Consider the following 20,230-nt stretch of genomic DNA (forward strand, 5'->3'; position numbering starts at 1 on the left):
ACCCCACAGCAGTCTACTAACCATAGATGTACACTGCCGTTCAAAAGTTTGGTGTCACCCAGGTAATGTCATGTTTTACATGAAAACTCACCCTTTTATTCATGTGCTAACATAATTGCACAAGGGTTTTCTAATCATCAATTAATCTTTTAACACGGTTAGCTAACACAGTGTACCATTAGAACACAGGAATGATATTTGCTGGAAATGTTCTTCTGTAGTCCTATGTCAATATTCCTTTAAAAATTAGCAATGTCTAGCTGGAATAGTCATTTAACACATTAACAATTTCTAGACTGTATTTCTTATTAATTTAATGCTGTCTTCATTTTTTTTAATGCTTTGCTTTCAAAAATAAGGACTTTCTAAGTGACCCCAAACTTTTGAACAGTAGCGTAGATGCAAAGTCCATTTAATGTAGAATATTCAGAAAGGGTGCATTCTATTCCCAGTGTGCTCAGCTTTACATTTAGGAGAGGAACTTTGTGTAATTTCCTTGTCAGACATTAACCACAGAGTCTGAAAACAGTTGTTATCAGCACATCTCATTTTTGGCATCATGGTGAGTGTGTTGTTAGTTACTGACTGTGGGCCACTCTGCTGTAGCCCTGCCTTCTGAATATTGAGATGTCAGGGTGCTCAGTATCTTGTATACAGTTGGTCAGAACCTTAGCCATTTTCCCCATGGCGGGCAACCTCCTAACCTCTTCAATGTGCAATCCCTACAATTAAACTTATCATCACAAACAAAAGCCGCACACAGAGGCTCACAGGAGCCCAACGCTCTTCACTGAAGTGTCTCCCACAGCTGCCGATTCAGATAGAAATAGGCACTGAAGTGGTGGGAGATATAGTGCGATGGGCTTGTTTCCTCTGTTCAGAAATAACAATACCATAGAAAAGTGTCTGCTATGTTGTGGTATGTAATATGTGGAACTGAACCACAACACATGTATGCTTTGGTTTCAGGCATGTGAGAAAAAAATAACAAAAAACCGAAGGGCTTTTGTTGATTGCTCTAATATACAGCTGTGCTTTTAGTGGTGAGCCATTTACAGAGGTTTTTTTCTGTTACATCATCTTAAGAAACTCTTTAATCTCCTCTTAACAAAAGGGTAAAGTTCAGGAAGCTGCATGTTTTTCTGTTTGTTTTTTTTACACTTTGGGGTTGGTCCACAGTTAAGACTCAGTAATTTGAAATGTATCTGTGCCTGTAAACAGCCTTGTATTCTTGACTTCCAATGTTCTGACAAGATTTCTGCATATGACAAGGGAAAAAAAGATTTTTTTCCCCACTTTTAGTCACTCTCAATGTGTCAGAAGTATGATAGTCTTTGCCAAGGCTATTTTTGCATTTTGCATGACTACTACACTGACACCTCATGTTCCTGCTAACGTATCTGTTTCAAATGTAAAAGGTTTTTATTTTTGTCAAAAGAAAGCTAGTCCACTTGATGACCTGATTTTTATGGCATCTTTCCTCCATCAGAGCGAGGTTGCAGTAAGTTAGCCTGCAGCCTTTACGTTGAAACAGAAGGCTAGTACCATATGAAGATTTTTTTGCCCCAAGCTGAAAACATTACACAACGTCATTGTGAACACAGGCTGTTCAGAGCCAGTAATGGAGGGAAGGCAGGAGAAGAGGAATGGAATAAAGACAAATGAAAATGGCAAATAAACCAATCAAAGTACTTAGCAAATAAATATAGTACCATCTGCCACACTGCAACAGCTCCTAGGAAGTCACCCTACATTGAGCTGCAAGACTAGCAGGAAAAGCTATTTGGATCCCATTCATTTAGTTTCCCTCAAAATGCACTGGGGAGTAAAAAGAAACTGGTGTCCAGACAATTTCACATCTGCTAATTGTGAGCTACACTGATCCACCAGATTTCATCTCCAGTATGGCTAACATACCGCGGGTTAGAAATTAGTCTGGAAAGCCATTGGAAAAATTTAGAGAAACTTCAGTCATTCTGCCACAAAAGAAAGCTGTTTTCTAGTGCTTTCTTTTCTTTCTCACCTTGGTTGTTTTTGATGGTAAAATTGGGGTTGTTGAGCATCTCTGGGACTAGACGATAGTCGAAGTAGTGGCCCTGGATTGGGTCATCTTTGTCTACCGCACTGACAGTCTGGATCAGCTGTGTTGAAACAGAGAGACAAGCAGATATACAGAGGAGGACTCAAATCCATTAGAGGAGGCAGCCTATTCATTATACTCTGTTTTTGCCACCGCAGATTGCCTCAGTACAATAGTGCCTGGATCACACCTGATGAAATATATGCCCTATTCATTCCTGGAGTTTGAGATTATTATCAATGAGGTCCTGTCTAGTCTGGCACACTTTCAGGCTCCTGGATCTATCTGTTAATCCGTCATCATAGGTCTTATCATGCTGTATGTCTTTATGATTGATTGGAAATTATAATACAGGCCCTGCAGGACAGTTTTTCCTTTTTTTAGCTTCCCTTTTTCTCCTCCTTTCAATAAATCTCCCAATTGCACATATGCAGGTCTCCTGAATGAGGTCGATTGATGAGAAGGAGAATGCTAAGTACTCGTCCAGGATTTTTGGCTGGGGGAGGCATTGTGCCATCTGGAGGAGGACATGAAAGACAGTCTTGAATTATGATCCACTCTGATCAATCCTGACTGCTCTCATTTCCCCTTTGCTCCAAACACACTGAGTCAAAGGAGGACTGTTGCAGAGAAAAAGGACCGTACTCCCACCTCTGTAGTTTCCCAGCGAAATAAATAGGCTATAATTCACTGTGGCCAATCATTACAGGGGAGGAGAGTGAGAAAAAGAAAGGGACAGAGAGTAAGAAAGTGATAGATCACTGCTCAGATGAATGTGTGATATCTTTCCTTACCTGTCCACGTCCTCCATTTTCACACAAAAAGGCCTCATATTCTGTGGCAAATTCAGGTGCATTGTCATTAATGTCCATTACTCTGATGGCCACAATTGCCCTTGATATCTGACTGTGATTTCCTAGAGAGAGAGAGAGAAATAGATAGATAGATAGATAGATGAGGTGGGAACAAAGAAGAGATGAATAAATAAGAAGACATAAAAGCGACTGGACAAAAAAACCAACAAGGATCCACATGAAATTTCAGGTAAATTCTGTGACCTAGTTTTAATTTCCTTTATTCTCCGTCTTTATTTCTCCCTTCATTTCCTGAGCTGATGGGAGGACAGATGATAAGCCACATCAATCTACATTTCAGCTCATATCAACGATGCAAAACAGGATTCTAGGCAACAGAAAAGAAAAAAAAAATGCCATTCAAAGTGCTTTTGAAAATCCCCTGTACACTGTAATGATTAAAACATGAGGGTTAAAATATGCATATTAATGAGCCATTGGTAACTGAACTCCAAAAAGATAATAAAAGGCAGTTTAATTAGATTAGATTTTGATTGGAATTATTCCTCTCTGGTAACTGACAGTTCCTTTCGAGCGTCCCAGTGAATGGGTGTATTTGTTAACCAGCAGTGCAAACGGCAACTTTTAAAGAAAGCATCTATTAATGCAGCTGAGGGCTGGGTCACACTGGTGTGTTATTGTGTTTGTTTTTGCATTATGTTATTTTATTTTATTCATTTGTTGTATTTGTTGTATTTATTGTACCTATGAATGAGACAATGAACATAATATGTTTAGCACATAAACAGAAGAGTTCCTGAGTTGTGAGAGCCCGTACTACATACATTTACAGACTTATATTTTATATTTTCAGGCTCTAATATTATAAGCATGCTTTTATGTTCAAAAACACACATTTTTTTCTCATATTGGACACTGCTGCAGCATTTCTGCTCACTCTCTTTCAGGAATGCTCTGTTTTATTTCCTTTCTCTTTACTGCCCTCTCCCCTGAAAAGCCCAGTCTGCTCTGATTGGTCAGCTGGTCCAATGGAAACAAGGAAACGATGGATATGTACTGTACCCACCAAGACAAAGAAATGTAGCCTTTGCAGAAAAGGCTCTAGTGAAGAAATGGCAGACCAGAAGCTGCTCATTCTTTGTTTAAAGGCCAGCATAGTCGCTAGGCAGATGTTAAGCAAATGTGTTACGTGGTGACATAAATAACACAAAAAAAGCCTGAACTTCAAATGAACCATCTTAGGCAGTTAACAAGCAGTGTTAACTGCTAATTAAAGAGAGTAACTCCCCTTGGGGAGAACTTTGAGCTTTATAAGTTTGCAGATCTTTAACATGCACAAAATAACAGTTACTGTATATATAACACTAAAGGTAAGGCAGAAACCCAAAATGCGTAACATAGCCTCTGTAATTTTTCAAAATTCTTTTGAGCCACCTTCTTTAAAGACATCAAGGTGTTCATGACATAAATGTTATCAATTAAAAAATTGAAGGGGTGGCAGCAAAAATCCTTAATGTATTAAATGGGCTGGGCTGAATTTTATTACTTATCACAATTAATTTTCACACACCTTTTGCAGTTATGAACCTGAACAACAGGAACAGCAGCTATACATCATACACATATACAAATTAACTTGAACACGTGTGATTTTTGTCCATTTTTTCAATTTTTTTTTTTTTTTTTGTTAAATTCTTTTCATTCAAATCAAACACAAAACAGTGGATCGGATGCTCCACAAATTCAAGGTCTCCAGCCCTTCCGAGAGATGGGTTGAAAAAGAGGTAAGCAGTGAGGTGAGTGGAAATTGACAGCCTGATAGACAGTGATAGATGGATTAGAGCAGAGGGAGGGGGAGACACAGCCCCTCCCCACATAAATGATTTTCCCTCAACAGCAGACAGGGAATAGAATCTGATTAGTCAGATGTCAACTGGTGCGAGGCAGCAGAACGAGCCTCCGTTTGGGTGGCAAATGGCATCGAGATAGAACTGGGAACACATCTATTCCTTGTCACGCCAGAGAAGACACCAGCTTCTCCTCCCCATCCGTGAAGAATAGCAAAACTGCCATATTTATTTTGGCAAATTCCTATTAGGTGTTCTCAAAGATGCCACTATCTAAAGCCACAGTTATTTTGCCAAGAGGCATGAAAACACGCTTTCAATGTATGGGTGCACGACATGACAAGGCAAACAGCTTATCAAATGGGACACATTCAGTCCCTCTAACGGGATGCCACGATGGTAGGATTTGTCTGTGCTGCATGGCCAAAACATTATGACAGTGTTTGGGTTTTATTTTATTTTGACAATTAATGTGTGTTTCCTTTGATTAAGTAAAGAAAAGAACAGATAGAGGATGAAATAGAGAGAGAAGGATAGAGAGATAGCACAGATGCAGTCAGAAAAAAGTTACAAGCTGTGTAAATTTCTGTTCCAATAGCTTAAAGGGGTACATTACGCTTTATCACAACATACAGCCCCCCTGAAACAATCTGTATGCAAATAAAGCCTTACATATGGTTGAAGCTGTTTGTAGCTCTGCCGGCAAGATTTTCTACGTAGTCAGTGAGTTTTGCGGTTCGCAGATGTTCTTTAATCTGTAATGGATGCTGGCATTGGAGCAATCCACTCTGGAGCATGTCTTTAAAACTGTTTATTTGATACGTCTTAATGTTCTTGCACTTGCACAAATTGACTACTGAGCTGTTTAATTCAATCAAAACTCAGCAAATTAAAGTATTTAATGCCTCCGTGGATTCAAATGCTAATTGTTTGTGCCATACTCTCGGAACGATTAAAAGTGCTGGTTTACAAAGCGCCACACAGTTGAACAGAGGATTGTGTGTAGCAGGTCAGTGATTCCTTTGACTGAGGCAAATCATGAAGTCACTGAGTAGAAGAAGATATTGTACGTGTGTTCCTGTGTTTATCCATTTTTAAAACTTGCATACCAATGAATGTCTAATCATATGTTGACTTTGAAAATGGGACATTACAATTCACAAGGAGCAACATAGCACAGCAGGGGAGAGCAGAATGAGGAAAGGTTACTTACGGACTTCTGTGGCAGTTACTGTGATGTTGTGCCACATGTCTGTCTCCCGGTCCAATGGTTTGGCCAGTGTGATCTTGCCATCGTCCACATCGATGTTGAACTGTCTCTCGAGATCTGTGTGCCGATCGATGAAGTATCTGCAAAGATAAACAATCGTCAGGCATTTCAACCAAAACAGCCATGCCACCAATGAAGCATCTATTTTGCAATCCTTTGGGTGTTGTGGCTAAACGTGGCCTTATTCATCAAGAGAAATCTGTAGATCAATGCACATTAAAAACAGTAGGAAATCAATAATTATCATCTGAGGAATAATTACAGCCTTCACATGAGCAGTAGAGGACAATAAAGCCTAATCTAAGAAGCCCTCCCCCCAATCAAGGCAACACCTCCCTCCAGCAAAAAAGACCATTAGTACATGTTATGTCAGGGTAAGAGATGAGGTGTTGTTAACCCTGTTTGGGATCTGTCAACACTCAATGGCTCCCAAAGGCTTTGCATTAATGACTTAGGATGGCATTGTGTCACACACAACCCACAAACAACCAAGGGGGGGGTAAGAGGGGATAATGGATGTAATAGACATGAACCAATGACCTATCTGTTTAGACTGACCTTGTCTGATTTTAGAAAAAAATGATTTTGTTTTCTTTCCAAGCCAGTAGCCACTATTAGATCCTTGTGAATAAATAAAATTGCACACGTTAAAATGTATCCTTCAGGGGAAGCATTTGTCAAACTGTTCTTTTCATGATTCTATTCCTCTGTGACCCTGCTACTGACACACTGACTTTTTGAGACTTGTACAGTCTTAAAAATACAGTGGCAACACATAAAACTCTTCAGCAAAAAAAAAAAAAACTCAAGCAGCGAGTATGAAATTGGAGTGCACATAAAAGAGAATTTTCCAATGCCACTTGAAGCTGTGAAATCGCTCTTTCATGTTGCAACGCGCATAGCGCCAATTCTTGGGACAGGCCCACACAAAACTGACTAAAAAAGAATCTGTCATTATGGGTCATCTTTGGTTTCACACATTTCATTTGCCATTATGTGTGACTGTCATAAACATCCTACTCACCCAAAACACAAGGCTGCAATGATTCACGTGAGCTAATTACACCATGTACTGCATAAGCATTTCCATACCTTCAGGACAAACTGTCCCTGCTCCTTTTTCTCTGTCTCACTCTCACATCCTCCCTCACAATATCTTTCCCCTCCAACAGTGAGAGCATTTTTTTTTTCTTTTTTCCATCCAGCTGGGTCTCAAGCTCTTCCTAATCCAATCCCCCTATCCAATTCTTTGCAAACCCCCTTCCCCATGCAGACATCCCTCGGCCACCAGACGCCCTGCTCACCCTGTCTCCCTTCTTTCCTCACCCTGGGTCTCATACCATCTCACATTGGAACTGCTCATCCCTATCAGTGCAAACCTGTTGGCAGGAACCCTGCTGTATTTATTCGGTTGAGAAAAAAGGGAGAGGGAGGATGGAAGAGACACAGAGGAAAGAGAAACAGAGAAAGAGCAACAGAAAATGCCAAAGACAAAGTCACAACAACTATTTATGTGAAGGAGGGTGCTGCTTATACAAGAATGGTTGGAAATGAAATAAATAATCCACTGGCCCAGATTCCAATTGTTGGGGAGATGTACCGAGCCGTGACATTTCCATTTTTGAGATGAAATGGTGTAAAATCCTCCAGACGCCAGGCTGGGAGAGGTCCATAAGGACCCCCCACCCCCACCCCCCCCCCCCCCCACCCCCAACACACACACACACACACACACACACACACACACACACACACACACACACACACACTCCTCTTCCCACCACCCCCACCACTCCCCCCATACCCCTCTTCTCTTTCTCTCTTGCCCTGCAGACGCAGAGCACTTTCAAGACAGGCAGACAGCAGCAAACCACCTGGGAGCAGGCTCTCTCCTGCAGACTGAGTGGATCCCAGTCAAACTCTGACAGCCTCACGTGGAAGCGAGGAGACAGACCCTGAAATGTTCTGCCACCTGTCACTCAAACTGACAACGTGATGTGAAAAGAATTAAAAGCAAATAAAAAATGATATCCAGCGTTATACGTGCACAGCTTCCCTGAGTGTGATGTGAGAATGGGTGCAAATGCGTGCACGCGTCTGTGTGTGTTTGTATCAGCTTGTCTCAGCTTTGCTTTATCTTTCACAAGCCTTTAAACAGCATTGGACTGACCTCAGTCTAACACTTAAACATCACGTAGAGGCAGTTTGTGTCAAATATTTTACGGCAGAGTAGCTCTCTTACAACTGATGCAGCAGACACCCAGAAATATTCAGCCTCAATAAAAACAAACATAATACTCTAATCAAACTGCATCAGTGGGACAGGAGCTGTTCTGTGAATAATAATAAAAAAAGGTAACTATAAGCTGTAATCAGTGAGATTGTTCTTCTTATTTCTGCTCATTTTTGGATTGTTGCACTGATGTATGCCACATTTCTGTCTATCAAACAGTATGGCTGAGACATCTTCCCTGTTGGAGTTTCTGTGGGTGGCAATCTTCTCTCTTTAGCTGCAGAGGTTATCATCGCTCATGCTAACTGCTCAGTGATTTTCCTTTCGTCCCCATCACATAATTCTCTCACATTAACTAATAAGTAGGGCTGGGAATTGAATGCGGTAATTTCGATTAATTAATTACAGAAGAATTAACGCGTTAAATGAATGCATTGAATCACACCTTTCTCAGTTCCATAATTTGTGACACACCGGTAACACTGATGAACACTCCAGCCCAGTAGGTGGCAGTAATGAACCTAAAGTCTGTCTGCTGCATACGGTCTATGGTCTGCAGTGAAGAAGATACACAGGAGTGATGTCAGCACACAAGGTTTGGTGAACAGTGAAGGAAAATGAGAACACATTGTGCTTGTTGGGAGGAAAGTTTTGTTTTAGAAGTCTTCCCGATTGCAGCTTGTATAAAAGCGTGGTTGTTTGCAAATTGTGCAACAAAGAGTTTTCTGATCACCACAACACTTCAAGCTGACAGCATCACCTCAATGCAAAATATGTTGCTGTTAGCATCCGAGCTAATGTTAGCTTCTGCTAATGGTGTAGCCATCCCACAATAGACCACTTTAGAAGACAATGAAAGTGCTTTAGTTCACAAAAAAAATTGTAAAATGTTGAATATATTGCTATAATTGCATTTTTGAGTTTGCAGAAATCTGTGAATGTAGTAGACAGATGAAAAATGCAGATAAATAGAAATTAAACCAACATTTTTGTGTTTTAAGTTATTACACTGCCAAAGAAGCGGAGCCTCGGCAGAGTAATAACTTAAACCACAAAAATGTATATCTTTCAATAATAATTCCTGGAACTACTTATGCTTTTGTTATAGCCATACAGCGGAAAAAACAACTAAATCCCGGCTTTAAATCATCCAAATCACTTTTTTTTCTATGTCCCATTTTAAAATTGTATTCATTTTATAAATTTTAAATTCTAAACACGTATATGTCTATTCACTGATTCAACTGTCAACCAAAATATATTTGAATTGAATATAATTACTTATTGTGTCAAATATTGCTGTTTGACAAAAATGTGATTAATTAAAATTAATTAATCACAAAGCCTGTAATTAATTAGATACATTTTTTAATTGTCTCCCACCATTACAAATAAGACTTTTATAAAATTGTAACAATTATTAAATTGTCTTTCATTTTAAAATAAAGAGATGAACATGAATCACTAATTGAAGTTAAATCATTTGGAGACATAATGAATCTTACCTGATTTTGAACACAGCAATAACACCAATGGTGGTGACCCACATCTGCCACCATTTAACTTCTAGCTCTATGTTGTGATGTGGGCTCTGTATCACAACATGACAAACATTCAACACAAACTGACAATGAATTGGCAAAACATTGAAAATCTGTATTATACGATGAAAGTCAATAAAAGATACTAAGCATAGTACTTTTCTGAAACTCGGCAACTTATGCATCATTCTGAACCCTGATTTTCTATGTGGTGAAAACAAGATTAAGTACTTAAGACAAAAATTGTAAGGCCACGTGACTTATTTAATACATAGTGTAATGTCTCCTGTAGCTCTAGAGGTTACTTTGTTAAGTCAGAAAAATTAACCATGATAACAACATTAGGTTTATCAGATGTAATGAAAAGCCCTGTAACCACAAGTGACAACTGCATAATAATAATAAGTAGCATGTAAGAGTTGTTAAGAAAGTGGATCACTGATGCCAGTTAGACAGCAATTTCTGTCTAAAGTGTACTAACTTTAGCTGAAAGCAGCCACCGTAAACTCGGAGACCAAGTGACACTGTATCAGCAGAACAACGGCACATATTAAACTGATTTAAGGAGTGTTTTATCGCTTGTGAACTCACATTTTCATTCTAAGGAGGAACAATTTTAACTGCTCATTTCAAAAGTCACATAGTGTCATTATAATTTGGGAAATTTATAGAGATATATTAAAACAAGCAGTTGTTGTGTAAACGTTCTTTTCTAAACCAAATCTAGAAAAAAACTAGAAGAAAAGAATGTTTAAATTTTATTTTTTTTAAAAATACCAAATAATACCAAGGAGTTCCCACTAAAATGCTATTTTTCTCTTGTCCCACCCCCTGATGACCAAATTGAATCTGAAATAAAACAGTTAAAATTAAATTTAAATCTCTTTATTTTGGTATTATATTTTTTTTTCATTGATGTCTTGTAATTCTGGGAACATTTGTTTTTAAATTAACATAATATTTGAAATAATAATTGTCATTCATGAAATGTGTGCCACAATAATCATGCAACCATGTTAGCATAACCTTGTTAGCAGGTAGAAGAAGAAAACAGTGAATTACATAATATGCTGGAATTGACATCAAACAGTTTTTCAAAAGAATGGGTAGAGCAAAGTTATGTTCTCCCTTCTATTTTTTCATATTTTTATAACTTTGTCAGCCTTGATTTAATGTCTCAATCAACTGCATGTGACACTGGTATGCATATTATCAGAAAAAGACAAATTATTTTTATGTTTTTCTTTACTTCTCCACATAAATAAGTTTGTCTCTTGGTCAGCAGTAGCAGTTAGCTAAATATCTAGCTTCTGCTCTTGAGAAAAAGTTAACATTAGCATGAATTAGCAACCCTGTTACTGTGATTAGAGTAGGGTTAGCAAACAGCAAGTACAATATGACACAATGAATCGTACCTGATTGTGAACACAAAAATGTCACAAAAATGGCACCATTAATGTTTGAGCTAGTCAAGCCTTTGATAATTTATTACCTATTATTAATGAATATGTAGCAAGAAATTGCAAAACAGAAGGTCTGTTTTTGTAGCCCAAATGTCCGTCAATTCTGGAATGACTCATGTACTGGCAGTCCTGCCTCTCAATCCACTCTTGTTGTTTATTATCTTACATTCACTCTTATACCAGTGTTATGCACATACAGAGTACGCAGTATCACAATATATATATCAGTCTATGTACTACAGAGATTAAAGGTGGAATAGCCGTGAAAAGGTTTGTTCGGTTTTTACCTCTGTCGACTGTGAATGTGTGTGAATGTGCGCATGTGAATGACTGAGTGCCTGTACCATTTGGAGGAAGAAGAGGTGAAAAGATTGAGAACGTTTATTCTTTTTTTCTGCAGAGAACAAAATGCCTCTGACATTCCTGCTTGTTATTATGTCAGTAAATCGACCAGGAGGATCACAGATGTTAAACTAATTTTGCCATTCCCTGAATTCTGACCATGTGTGTTCAAACACTGCATTTTAGTCAGGTTGTTTCTCAGGCCATTTTATGTATTTATTTGTTTGTTTGTTGTTAAAAAGGAAGAAGAATTTTCTCAAGAGTACGAACTAATTTAAACCGTTAATAAGAAAACATCAAAAACAAACAAAAAAATCATTGTGAAAAAAAACCTGGCTAAATGACATTAAATTTCCATTTGTTTGCAAATAGTCTCACTTACTTGACTGCTTGTATTACCATATGCAGCATGACAGCTGTCAACCATGCCGTAACAACATAGCAAAAACTGCAGAACAAAACAAGATTCACAAAATTTCATTACACTACAGCAATTACATTCAAAAATATGAACAAAAAAAAGGAACAAAGAAGGCAAAGATGGAAATGAAATTTGTTCAAAATCCAAAGCACATTTTGGCAATGCTTGTCACAGTACCAATTTTTTGAAATAAAATACACTCTGCTATTCTATGAAATCCAGCAGTTCGTGTCAGACAACCTGAGTGACTGCCAGATGTCACATTGCTTTTTATTTGTGATCAGTCAGGTAGAAAACGACAGAGCACAGGCTCCAGAGAGAAGCAATACTGAGGGAGTATTTCATGGAGTGCACCTGAAATGTTATTGGTTGGGTGCATTAAGTACAGCTAAGGGGTTGTTTGTCTCTTGAGTGCAGAGGACATGGCAGCCCACCAGAGCACTCGCCCCAAGTGGTTTAGACTCAGACTGTTTTGGTCTGGTATGGCAGGAGGGGGGAATAAGACGTAGAACGATCCTAATCACAGGGGTCGACTTGAGAGCTTGTTCAGATGGTGGCAGAAGCGAGTCCACATTAATGCTGCTATTACAGCAGCCGTTGCACAAATATAGATTCAGCTTGAGTGATGATAGTTTGGTTTTGCAGAATCTGTCCTCGGCGAAATTTTTGAAACACTAAGAAAATAAAAGCCCACAAGGTTGAAAGAAAGAGACAGAACAAAGTGAGGAGGACATTGTGGGCTGATTGTTTTTCATTAGCAGTTTTACAGCCAATACATAATGCATTTTATAGTGTATCAGCCCTCTCCAGGTTTGTTTCAATCACACTTTGTTTTCATCCATCCATCCATTCTCTATACACCGCTTCATCCTCATTAGGGTCGCAGGGACTTTGTTTTCAGTTATCCAAAAAAAGACTACAGTTGATTCATCAATTAGTTGACTGATACAATAGTCGGCAGGTATTTTTGTAATTAATTAATCATTTCAATATCCAAAACCTCACTTTTCTCATGTGTGGATTTACTGTGTTACAGCAATATGAACTGACTGTTTGGGGGTTTTGGACTGTTGCCTGAACAAAATTCAATGTTTGAAGTTGACACTTTGGACAGGGAAATTGAGACAGGCATTTTTTTTTCACACTTTTATAATGTTTTACACCAAACGATTACTCAATAATCAAAAGAAACAAAAGACAGAGTCAAAATATTTGGCTTGTTGTCTATTCGGGCTTTTGTCCAAATTTTCCATTATTTAGAACATACTTGTGATCTTGTAAGAGGCATTACTGAGGCCACAGCCTTCTGTCAGCCAGTACATTTGGAAGGATTAAAATCTTCCAGACTGTAATCATTTTACCAGCACAAAGCTCAGAGATACAGACTAATACAAACCCTGGCTGGAAGTAAAATCAAATGGTCTTTGGTGAGGGTGATGCATCATATTAAGTCTTCAATGACAATAGTTTGTTTCATCTTATCCCCTCACAAAGGAAACTCTTGACATGTGTTATAGATCATCTTGAAGGATTGAAAGGAGAAAGGGGGTAAAAAATGTATAATTGGACATGGATAAATCAATTTATCATGACAAAAAAAACTTGCAAGTAAATTTCTGCTAGTGTGTGCATGTACCTCTATTATTTCCATGATGATCAGTGGCTTCACAGCTGGCAAATGATTACTACAGCATTCTATTAGCCGCTTGTTATTCTTCTGCTTTCTCTCTGAGAATAAAATTGAAAGTTTGAAAATGAGCTTTATTAAAAAATCTAACAGCCCTCAAGAACATTTTGAAAGGCCCTATTCTGTTTCTGTGACGGCAGGAGATTTTCGTTTTTTTCTTTAGCCTGACAGTCACACAAAGCCCTTGAGCAATAATCCATTCTGAACATAACATCATCTCTACAAAATTATAAAACTGGCGATTAAAAGTCTAATAAAGACTGTGTGTTTAATAAGTTTGAAAAAAAAAGAAAGCAAGAGCGAAATAAACATAAATGTAAAAAGGCAAAGGGCTTGGTAAATAAAGATGGCAGTCGATGACTCAGTTCACGCTGTATCATGCTCAAAACACTTAACAAGTGCCAAGACAGGATGTTGATATCTGGACAGATTCACAGCAGTAAATGGGCAAAGAGATCATGTCAGCAGGGTGCTGCCATCTGCAGCCACACTCATTCATTATTTAGTCACTTTTTCTTTCAATAATGATCGACTGAAGGAAGCAAATACAGAGAGTATGTGAACACAACCGACTGTTAATACTGCACCCAATTCAGAATAAAATGCAATAATGACATGAATAAATTTCATGATGAAGTGCACTTTTATACTCTTCAGATGGAAGAAGAAAATCACTCATTTTTAAAGTGATTACTTGTCTCTTTATCTCCCTCTAACATATAAAGCACAGACCTGCATCAACAAACACACGGGCACCATGGCATGGAATAAGGACAGAGGCAAAAAGATGTCATTATACACAAAATATACTGCTCCTTTTACTAGTGAAGGGACATCATGCAACCTCAGAGCCCCAATTCCTCCTGGCAATCTCATCACTAAACATGAAGATGCCACCAAAAAACGTGGTGGTGGGGGGGTGGGGGAAGTAGAATGAACCAGCCCTGCTCTATAGCCTTAGCCAATCTATACACACAGTCTGCTCTCTGCTCGCCATGCAATTACACTCAACCTGTTGAATGTTGTCCTGGGAATGCGGTCAGCAAGTCACTGGAGAATTAATGAAATGCCAAGATGGAGGGAGAGAAATTGCCTGTATAACCTATCCTCAAGGTGCCCTTCTGGTATTTCCAAGAATAAGTCAAACAAGAGGAGAGCATAGCAGGGCTGGCCATAGAATGAAAGAGAAAGTTATGCTGCCTTCAATTTATAATCTACTTTTTTTTGTACGTCTGTGGAAATGAGAACAATCATTGAGTCATTTCCTCACTGCCAAAGACGCTACTGCAGTCTCCAAAGGTCAGGGACATGGAGAGATTTAATTGCATGCCACAGTGTCAACCATTTTATTAAAACAAGTCATTATAGTCTGAAAAGACTCATTTGTTAACCTATTCTTTCCATCAACTTCTTGAAGCTAAGTTAAAGAGCCTTTTCTTTTGAAAGTTTTGGTACCGTCTTGCTCTGGTCATTCAATAGCAAATGGGTAAGCAGTAAAGGCTGAGGTCCTGTCAATAGCTCACTGTTGTCAGATATCTCTGTGTAGAACACCAGACAGTTTGATGCGTGAAGCCTCCAAGGCTCCCTGCAAAGGTTAAACCCCTCTTCTCCAAACGAAGAACTACACTGTTTCTGCCACAGTGGTAAATTAGTGTTGAGACCATCTGGTCGCTCTGAGCAGATAACAAGCAAAGACTGGTGTTCCTATGTAAAATAATAGAAGTTGTTTTTAGAGGGAGCAGAAGATAAGACATCATGGTGCCATTTCTCAAAAGTAGTTATGATTCATATACATATATATATATATATATATATATATATGTCTCAGGCATGCTAATATATATATTATATTAGTACTGTTACGTACATAAAGACAGTGTTTTAAAATGAGTCGCCTCATTCTGTGACAGCAGGGCAGTGTGTGTGCATGTGCAGCACTTCACTTCTACCCACCACAGGTCTACTGGAGAACGGATGCGTGTGCCAGTGAGGGGCATAGCTACAAGCACAAGTGCTGTGGCAGAATCTCACGGGAGCGTTGACAAAGCAGACGCACAAACTAAATTATGGCATGATTTGACTTATGTCATAGCTGACAGAGTGAGGGAGCCAACATGTCCAACTTTGCAAAGCATCCTGCAGACAGACATAATGTCACAGAAGTGACAGGTTAGTGAATGTGATAGATAACATAATTACATCATGCCCGTGCTATCAAATATAAGTCAAACAAGTGTCCTGCATTTTGTGACAAGAGTTTGACAAGGTAGTGAATGGCAATCATACTTTAATTTGACTTCATCTTAGCTAACGCACAAATGTGGCAAACATCTAACAAATACAACATTCATACCAAAAACACTTGCTTACATTACCTTGCAAATTGTTAAAAATTAGACATTCACAAATGTGCATATTGACAACAGCAGTTACATTATAATTAGTCAAGGGAATTCCTGCATAAAAATGAAAGTGAGAGACTAAAATGCTTTATTTTCTCTGGGTTTAACCTTTCATAAAGAGCAGTGTGCCACGTGAAGTTGGAGAGACATGAATGTGTTAAGAGCTGATTTTAACGAACAGTTCTGCAGTTTTGGTTGGATCTGAACCCTGTGTCTTTTTTCAGCTCAACCTCACCTGTGTGATTGAACACACTGGCTGATGTGGTGCACTTTCGACCAATAGGAAGGGAATGTCATGTTTTTCTGCTTGTTTTTCTTGCCAGCATTTTTTTTTTTGGCTTGCAAGCACTCTCCACAGGATCACCAATTTTTACTGTTTCATCCTGTAACAAATTTGCACCAAATGTGACAACATTCAGGAAAAAGCATAGCGTTTATTATTTATCATTGCTCTGGTTTTACTTGGTATGTCAACACAATACAAAAACTGGTGAAAAGTTTCAAATCCGCACTTTCAAAGTAAGTTGAAACAGAGACTCAGCGACGCTGTACATTTCTGCTATGTCATCTTAAATCTCATGTGATTTTGATGCGTCCACGTGTCTGTTGATTCCAAAGGGTTAAAATTTACACCATTCAGTCACAACAGTAAAAAAAAAGCATGCGAGGGGAGTTAATGTGTTCATTGATTGGTCAGTTGCTTCTTTGAAATCTCTAAAACTTTTTCATATAAAAGCATTATCATCGGAATCTGTCTTTGAACTTCCTTTGTGTACCGCCTGTCTTAAAGCTGCTGTCCGGAGTTTGAATCGCAGCGTCTCCCAAAACACTGTTGGTCCCTCCCTCTGATTTCGCCCCTTTATTTGTGCACGCGCGCAGTACCTGAGAGAAGTGCCCGGAGTGCTGCAGCATCTTGCCTGTTTTGCTGTTTCCCACTCGTTTACATTTAGTACATTTAGTAAATAATAAAGGAATTACGTTAGAATGCTGTATTGAGTCTAACTTGTCCTAATACCAAAATAACATGAATCTGCTAGGACGAACGAGTAAAGTTTCAATATGTGATTACACTCGTGTATCCCTCTCGATGACGTTGTTTATCAAACTTAGTGCATTTACGCGTGTATATGTGTTACATTGTTTATTTATTTTTATCTAGAGTTCAGAATTGCATGACTCCTCTGATGAAGAGTATGTCCCAGACGCCCCAACATCTTCCTCCAGAGGTCGGGCATCTAAACGAAGCCGTCAGGCGGGCTATGGAGGCCGTGGTCGGGGAGCGACGCGAGCACCTCGAGCAAAAAAATGTCCTGCAAGTCTCTTGGCCTGACAAGCTGTGGGATTGGTAACTTTTCTGGAAGTTGCTGAGCCCTGATGCTCTCTCCTCCACAAGCAAAACAAATGTGCGCGCGGTTGCGTAGTGCGTAGCTCGCCCACCTCTGCATGGGCTTGCTTGCTGTGCGTGTAACCGTTGATTGACAGCATGACAAAGCTGAAGCTCGAACTTGATTGGTCGGCAGCGACCGGCGCTTTTTGGAATAACATGGGGGTCTATGAGAGGAAGGCGGAGCTCAGGAATAAATTTTCATATCGCGTTATACTAACTTTATATTATAGTATCGAACTAGACTAACACATTTAAGCTTTGTTAAAAAATAATACATAAATTGAAAACAAACGGAAACTCCGGACAGCAGCTTTAAGGTCTCCATGCCGTCCTCCTGCCACTTACCAGTAATCCTGCCTCACCACGGCTCAGCGCCTGGTATAGCCACACTAACTTACTGCTATATTTCTAAGGACACACAAGTAGTGACTCAATATTTGGAACTTAAAATTATCTTCTTGCGATTCTAAATTCAACATTGGCTGTGATCATCACTCCTCAGGTGACAGTCACTCTTATTATTGGATTTATCTATCTGAAGAATATTTTCTCTGCCAAGTTTCAATTTTATAGTCACTCATTGATTCCCAACATTTTCCATTATACGTATAACAAGATATTTGTTGTGCCATGGTTCTACCGTTGTGTGCTGTGATAGTGGCAGTAGATGTTTTATATACCTAAAGTTGTTGCATTTGTATTTTTTCATTGTCCACAATTCAATCCTCAACTTTTCAGTGAATCTAATTTCTCAACACAACTAAGTGCATCTTACCTGACGAGGCTCCCAGTAGAGTCTGGATCCCTGGCGTTGACTGTCCCTATGACCGTGTTGATGGGGGCATTCTCGCTCACGTCCATTAAGTACATGGGTTTGGAGAAAACAGGAGGCTCATCTGAGTCTTCCACCACAATCTTTACAGTGGCTGTATCCTTGAAGGGCACACCACTGTTGGGCTCTGAGCGGATGTTGGTAGCTTCAACTTTAAGTGTGTAGGCTCTCTTGCTCTCATAGTCTAAAGGCTGTAAGGGAGTAAGAATAAAAGTGGTCAAAACTGCTGCAGTTTAACTCAGAACTGTTTGATATATCTATAATATAATGTAATGCACCATCCACTGGTATAACATAATGTACATTACTTCATTACTGTATAAAATACAGTTTGGATATTCTTGTATCTTAATTAAATAGTTTTATCTAATGCTACTTTACAAATGATATATCTATACTACTGTTCAAAGTTTGGGGTCACCCAGACAATTTCATGTTTTCCATGAAAACTCACACTTTATTTATGTGCTTAATTGCACAAGGGTTTTCTAATTATCAATTAGCATTTCAATATGATTAGCGAACACAATGTAGCATTAGAACACAGGAGTGATGGTTGCTAGAAATTGTCCTCTGTCCTTAGTAGGTAGGTAGTATGTAGGTATTCCATTAAAAATGTCCAGCTAGAATAGTAATTTATCACATTAGCAAAGTCTAGACTGTATTTTTGATTAATTTAGTGTTATCTTCACTGAAAAAAATGCTTTTCTTTCAAAAATAAGGACATTTCTAAGTAACCCCAAACTTTTCAATGGTAGTCTGTGCTGCCCTGCATTAATGACAGTGACATCATTCTGATAAAAAAAAAAAAAAGGTCTGTACTAAACATCCCCTTATAAAAATGCACTGCATTGTTTGAGATTAAAGGGGCATTGTATATATTCAGGTCACTTGTCATAAGAAACATTACTCAGCCTGTGAAAACAATGTTATATATTCTGGCTCTGAACAGAGTCTGAAAATAACCTTGATCATGTCATCAGAGTTACCTCCACTTGGAACAAAGTCACAAAACTAATATTAGAAACTGGCTGTCTGAAACATATGGAGGTTTACCATGGAAGTAGGGTGCAATTAAAGACACCATTGAGTTTCATTATGGGGAATGTAGGAGCACACCCAGTTACGTATAAAGCAATTAACGGTACCACCAACTAGACCAGCTAAAGCAGTACAAGCTAAAACAGAGACCTCTGCATAATCACAACTTTTACTTTTAATAATCGGGTGTGTGTTGCCTAAAATGTTCCTCTACTTTCATTTAAGAGAGTGTGTGTTTTTTTCACCACTGTGAAAATCAACATTTGTTTTCTGATCCCTAATGATCCCAGCTGCACTGAGATTCATATGTTTCACTAAGAAATTGACATTTACAGCAATGGCAATAATAAACTACAATTCCAGCTTAAAATCCCTTTTGAAAGATTTGAACATTCCTAAATTATGTGCCTCCCAGTGGTCATATCATTACAGACACTGTGGCAGACAGCAGTGCATGCTGCTACTATCATTATATCACACATTTAATAGATACTATAATTACATCCAAATTACATGTGAACAGACTTTATTTTGAAGAGAAAGAGATTTTAAGATGTTGCTATAATGTCTACGGTGTTGTATATTGCAGCAAGCAGAAATAATTTCATCATTGTTTTAAATTAAATCAGTCGGTCAATGGAATTACAATTCTCAGAGTAGCATAACCTGAAAATATTTGCCAACCTTTATCAGCTTGAAAAAACACAAATTTCCCTTTCAGTGACAGCACATTACTTGCACTTTCATACTGTGATTACACCCAGTTCACATAAAATAAATGAGACAGGTGCTTATTCCAAGACTATCAATGGAACCTACAATCTTCCAAAAAGAAATAAAACTATTTTGTACAGCACTTGTCATTGTGT

General features: G+C 38.6%; 1 protein-coding gene across 5 annotated transcripts in view; it reads right to left on the reverse strand.

The window, feature by feature from the left end:
- The window catches only part of cdh8 (cadherin 8), a 103,907-nt gene that overhangs the window by 4,627 nt on the left and 79,050 nt on the right, over positions 1–20,230 (reverse strand). For 4 of the 5 annotated variants that reach the window (XM_022212777.2, XM_022212774.2, XM_022212776.2 and 1 more), the window contains 4 exons: positions 18,264–18,511; positions 5,956–6,092; positions 2,875–2,996; positions 2,024–2,141 (listed from right to left, as the gene is read on the reverse strand). In XM_022212777.2, the coding sequence (XP_022068469.1) occupies positions 2,024–2,141; positions 2,875–2,996; positions 5,956–6,092; positions 18,264–18,511 (625 nt within the window). Of the gene's footprint in view, positions 1–2,023; positions 2,142–2,874; positions 2,997–3,138; positions 5,207–5,955; positions 6,093–18,263; positions 18,512–20,230 lie in introns of those variants that run through there. The other variant, XM_022212779.2, reaches the window with a different exon arrangement.

The sequence above is a fragment of the Acanthochromis polyacanthus genome, chromosome 2, assembly GCF_021347895.1.
Source record: "Acanthochromis polyacanthus isolate Apoly-LR-REF ecotype Palm Island chromosome 2, KAUST_Apoly_ChrSc, whole genome shotgun sequence".
Classification (NCBI taxonomy): domain Eukaryota; kingdom Metazoa; phylum Chordata; class Actinopteri; family Pomacentridae; genus Acanthochromis; species Acanthochromis polyacanthus.